This window comes from Oratosquilla oratoria, unplaced genomic scaffold (assembly GCF_046742065.1).
Source record: "Oratosquilla oratoria isolate Oo_2021 unplaced genomic scaffold, ASM4674206v1 SCAFFOLD138, whole genome shotgun sequence".
NCBI classification, from domain to species: domain Eukaryota; kingdom Metazoa; phylum Arthropoda; class Malacostraca; order Stomatopoda; family Squillidae; genus Oratosquilla; species Oratosquilla oratoria.
The window spans coordinates 162,501-168,497 of record NW_027467494.1 but is presented as its reverse complement, the minus strand read 5'-3'; the positions used below and the strand labels follow the sequence as shown (position 1 = coordinate 168,497).

Below are 5,997 nucleotides of genomic sequence, written 5' to 3'. Positions count from 1 at the left end.
CCAGATTTGTTTCGAACTTACCCATTGTAGAGCCCGAGGAACGTTCCAGGACAGGAGTCGAAACGAGGAGGAAGATGGATTCTACCGATTTCCACTGATTTATACTGATTTGTTTATCTTCCATTATTCAGATTTATTCAAGTCAACGTCTTGACAGGTGGAAGCAAATATTACCTATATCTCGTGGGAATAAGAAAAAATAACAAAACAAAATAATAATGTAACGTCCTTCATAGTCTTAATTATGGTCATCGAAAAAATTATTATTCAGCTGAGGGAAGATTTCTTTCCCATTTTTCTTTTTTATTGTTTCTCCAGTATATTTTTCTGTTTATCGTCACTTTTTCATTGGTCTCTTTGTGTCTTATATTTATTCTTGTTTAGCCTCATTGTACTCATATTCTATTTATTTGTTGTTCTTTGTCTTTATATTACTATATATTTTGTATCTACTTTCTGTGTGGATATATGTATCTGTTGCTCTCTTGTATGTTCCTCTTTGCACATATATCTCTTAGTTTTTACATTCCCAGTGTTTTTCCTGTATCTTATTTTTTTCCATTGCATCATTATTACTTTGGACTGCAGGATAAGGCCCAATCACCTGGTCAGAAAACGGGACCATTAGTAGAGTGATGCTCCGAAGGAGGCATTCACGGATCCTGTGGGCGTTGCTGACAGTGAGGCATTGATTGAGGTTTTATAATCAGCGTTCACGGGGAACATCAAACCCCCAGTTAGTGAACCTTTGACCGAATCAAGGGTCGGATCTGAAACTGATCCTTCCACTGAGCATGAAAATGACCCTTGCACGGTGCTGGTCACTGGTCCGCTGAAGGTCCCTGTGAGAGATCCATCGAGGGAACCTTCGAAATAACTGGCAATTTTGCCTTCTGTCATGGAGCCTGATAGCATTCCATTTAAAGATCCATTTAATTCACAATCCCAGGATCTAAAAACAGCGGTTTTCAAAGATGCTATCACGGAGGCATCGAGGAGGCCATCAATGCTCGCATAGAGAAATTGTTCCGGGAACCACGAAACGAAGCTGTTGGCCTCGCCGTTGACAGAGTAATCAAGTGTCCCTGTCATTGATTCGCTGAATTCTCTTTCAGACGAATAGGACATTGATCCTTCTAGTGTTGTTTGGAGGGATCCAGCCAATGGTCCAAATTCAACATCGGCCTCAAAAGATCCATCGAGTGAAGGGTTCAGGGAAGTGAAGAAAGATCTTGCCAAAGAGCCCAAAGAGGAAGATGCGACGAGTTTGTTGAAATATTCTTTGATTCTTCTGTCGGTCATCGTAAAAAAAGAACCCAACTCTGAGAGAGCTATGCGAGAGGGAACCAGCCAGTAAGTCGCAGAGTCTGTGAATCTGAGTTTTTGGGTCTTTGAGTGTGAGACTGTGAATAAGAGTTTCTGAGTACGAATTAGTGACTATGTGTCCATAAATCTTTCAATATGTTGTTACTATTGTTACAGACTGTAGTTTGGCAACGACTGTGTCCTTGTTGTGAATTTGGTGCTTCTGTCGTGATCTGGCAACAAGTCAGTGTGAGTCAGGCAATCCATATGCGTGTCAGAGGAAGATCGGTTGTGTACCTTATTAAAGAGTGTCAGGTCAGTAAGCCATCCATCTATCTATTCTTTAATTATTAATACAAAATTGACTAATTATAATGGTTTGACACCTAAGCTTGTCACTCTATCAATCGGTCTACAATTTGGTCTATTTGTACGTCCATCTGTCTTTCTTTCTGTCTGTCGGTCTGTGTGACTTTGTACCTATGTGACCATTAGCTTGTCCTTGTGTATCTGACTATCTGTCTCTTCCTCTGTCTATCTGTATGCCTGTCAGTGTCCGTCTGTCTGTCTCTCTCACTGTCTGTTTGTATGTCTGCCTGCCTACTTAGTTGTTTTCCTGTCTCCGTGTTTGTGTGTGTGTGTGCGTTTGCGTCTGTGTGTGTGTTTGTATATATTATATATATATCTATATATATATATATATATATATATATTATATATATATATACAATATATATATATATTATATATATATATACAATATATATATAATATATATATATATATATATGTGTGTGTGTGTGTGTGTGTGTGTGTATGTATGTCTGGGTGTCTATTTTCCTGTCTACCAGCCTGTTTATTTGTCTTTCTGTCTGTACCTCTGACTGTATGACTTTCTCATTCAGTTTGTCTGTCTGTCTGCCTATATGTCTGTTTCCATGTCTCTCTCTCTCTCTCTCTGTGTGTGTGTGTGTGTGTGTGTGTGTGTGTGTGTTTGTGTCTGTTTGTGTGTGTGTGTGTTTGTGCGTGTGTGTCTGTGCTTGTGTATGTATGTGTGTTTGTGTGTGTGTGCGTGAGTGTGCGTGTGTTTGTGTGTGTATGTCTTTCTGTGCGTATGCGCGCATGTGCTTATACATATATATATATATATATATATATATATATATATATCACGGTAAAACCACTGTTGGAGTAGAAAAGACTGGAAACGGGGAATCTATATATATCGATTGCAAACTGCAATCCTCTTCAGTAGATACAATTAAGAGAGAGCGTGCTACTTAAGTAGCACCCTTTACATGAGAAAGGGGAACATGGGAAGAGGTCTCTACCCTCGGCTCACTCCGTATGTGAGGTCAGGAGGCAAATATGTTTTTAATAGGTTGGTGATAAAAAGTCCGGATATTATATCCGGGGACCATTGCCCCTTTGAAATATTAATATTGGGCTGGTATTCAATAATAGTGGATTCTACCATTTTTCTCCTGAACTCACATCTGGATTTATAAATAAGCTCAGCTTTGTCCCAATCTAAACAATGTTTAAATTGCTTAACATGTTGGAACACAGCTGAGCTCTCTTGTCCATAATTAATGGAACGTTTATGTTCGATCATCCTACTGTTCAAATCCCTTCCAGTCTGTCCGATGTAAACTAAGTCCCAATCTTTACATGGAATCGAATATACCCCTTGACTATGCTCTTCTTTTGACCTTTGGTGGACCTGTACCACCTTTTTATTAATGGTATTGATTTTCCCGTGATTGACAAGTGTGTGATAACATTTTTCACCTGTATATATATATATATATATATATATATATATATATATATATATATATATATATGTGTGTGTGTGTGTGTGTGTGTGTGTGTGTGTGTGTGTGTGCATGCGTGTATGTGTGTGTGTGCCTGCGTGCGCGTGTATTTGCGTGTGTGTGTGAGTGTGCGTGTGTGCGTGCGTGTGTGTATGTGTGTGTGCCTGCGTGCGCGTGTATTTGCGTGTGTGTGTGAGTGTGCGTGTGTGCATTGCGTATATGTGTGTGTCTAAGTGTGTCTGTGTGTGTCTGTGCGTGTGTGTGTGTGTCTATCAATCTGTGTCTATTTGCCTCTGTCTGTCTGTATTTTTGTGTGCGTGTGTGTGCGCGCGCGCACGTGTGTGTGTCTGTCTGTTTGTCTACCTTTGTCTGTCTGTCTTACTTTCTGTTTGTCTTTGTCGCTGCTTCTGTCTTTATCTCTCTCTTTGAATTTCTCTGTTAGTGTCTATGTCTTTCTACATACACTTATACATTTTCATTACATAATCCTTATAAACCATTTTTTCTAGAAAAGAAAATTGCTTAAATATTACAACACCAATAGTTTTTGTTTCGTCTATCATTCGTACTATTATTATCAATATGCTCATAAACTTGTTTGGATCATTATTGTAGATGCCGTTGAATGTCCCTCTGATTCTCTTTGACTTCTCACCGGATTAGACAGAAAAGACACATTCCTTCCCCGTTTGTGTTGAGCCTGCATACAGGAGTCACCATTGGGTTCGTCTAAAGCCGGCCCCTTGAAAGACCAATAGGTCACCTGCCGCTGGGACTACCGCCCCACTGCAAAGCATTTGACCTGAACCAGCCACGCTCGTTCGTGCTCCTACTGGACGACGCCTTTGGCACAATTCATTTTCAAAACGAGAGATTCTTCGAGCCCTTACCATGCATTATGGCCTCAGATCTCTTTCATAGTTTTTGTTCAAGAGGACGTCTTTCAAATTAAAGTATTTCCGGAAGGGCGAATGATCAAATCGCCATTTTTCCACGTAGGCTCTTCTTCACGGATGTCGAGGTAACAGTTATTGCGTATCTTCTCAGCACTGTAACCTCAATGGCTCTCACCTTCCCGCCGGTCCTTCGTGAGCTCGAAATTAGACAAAACTTTTGTGAGGGACACGTTATGCATACAAATATTAATGGGAGATTTATCGCTCTGAGTATCATCCCTTAGGGGAGCGCTGTAATGGCGTCTTGACAGCTGAGGCGGTTCCACACAGATAAATGAAATAGATGTGGCTGTAGAGAAAGTATGGAGAAAGCCACTACGTAAAAACATAATAAAAGAAGGACATAAGAAAGGAGACTGCAAGAGGTCATATGTCATACACTAGGCAGTTCCATGTCCATTACCACCTATCATCCCCATTCAAAAAACACCTCTCAAAAGAAACGGTAGTTTCAGCGCTCACTACGTGGTTGCTAAGTCTATTTTATTCGTTGACCAGTCTATTGGTAAAGCAGTTCTTGCCTATTTCCTTCTTAAATATAAAATTGTTCAATTTAAATACATCACTGCGAGTCCTGCCCGGCTGTCTTAATAGGATGACCTTGTCTTCTTAATGAAGAGTGTGAAACTGTATCCGATGAAAAATGGAAATGAAAAGGAGGTGGAGGCTACTGACTCTCCAGAAGAGAGACTTGACTAGAGAGAGAGAGAGAGAGAGAGTTGATTTGATTGATCAATTTATTACGCCTATTAGCGGCAAGCAATTTGCAAACTGAAGTAGTTACAGAGAGATGAATCTAAATAAATCAATAATCACCAAGATATGGAAATCCCGTGAGGAGTGAATCCAAATTATTCTGTAAGAGATATTTGTAGATTAACATACATAGTACACATGTCATACATATATATGATGTATAGTATATATTCACATACATAACACATATACAATACAATATAGTAATTATATAATCCTTATGGAATTTAATAGTACTTAATTACATTCTAATGAATTTATGTCCATTCTATTGAACGGAGACCATGACTGTATCGAATAGTCATGGATGAGTTTAACTAACGCTACATAGATTATAATATTTTATTAATATCACTATTAATCCCATTGTCCAAGTCGTTTATGTGCATAATGAACAATAATGGGCCCAAAACCGAACCCTGGGGAACTGTAAAATTCAAATGGGAAAGTTTCATTGCTAGGACAGTTACGAATAAAAGTACAGACATAATCATTAAAATCTATGTAGCGGTACAGTCATGGTCTCCGTCCTATAGAATGGACATAAATTCACTAGAATCAGTACAGAGGAGAATGACCAAAATGATACAGGGGCAGAGAAATTTACCTTACGAGGAGAGGCTTAGGCATCTTAGATTACACTCTCTGGAAATACGAAGGGTGCGAGGGGATCCAATAGAGGTGTTCAAGTGAATCAAAGACTTTGAAAAGGGTGACGCAAACAAGATTATCATATTTAGACAACAAGGCAGGACTCGCACTAAAGGATTTAAATTGAACAAATTTAGATTTAAGAAGGGAATAGGCAAGAACTGGTTTACTAATAGGGTGGTTAACGAAAGGAATAGAGTTATCAACCATGTAGTGAGCACGGGAACTATCGGTTGTTTTAAGAAAGGGTTAAACAACTTTATGGATGGGAATGATAGGTGGTAATGGGCATGGGACTGCTTAGTGTAGGCCTTATGGTCTCTTACAGTCTCCTTCATTCTTATGTTCTTATGTTCATCCAACTATTACTCCTTCCCTCTCCTCCGTCTAGACTCCCTTTCACTCTCTCTCTCTCTTTCTCTCTCTAGTCAAGTCTCTCTTCTGGAGAGTCAGTAGCCTACACCTACTTTTCATTTCTATTTTTCCTCGGAAGCAGTTTCACACCCTTCATT

The 5,997-nt window shown here is 39.4% G+C and overlaps 1 protein-coding gene across 1 annotated transcript in view; it reads left to right on the top strand.

Moving 5' to 3' along the window:
* The first annotated feature begins 1,461 nt into the window (after nucleotides 1–1,461).
* Nucleotides 1,462–5,997, top strand: part of LOC143022680 (serine/threonine-protein kinase pim-2-like) — a 10,207-nt gene continuing 5,671 nt past the window's right edge. Inside the window, exon 1 of the mRNA XM_076181012.1 lies at nucleotides 1,462–1,620. Coding sequence (XP_076037127.1) covers nucleotides 1,462–1,620 — 159 coding nt within the window. The remainder of the gene's footprint in view (nucleotides 1,621–5,997) is intronic.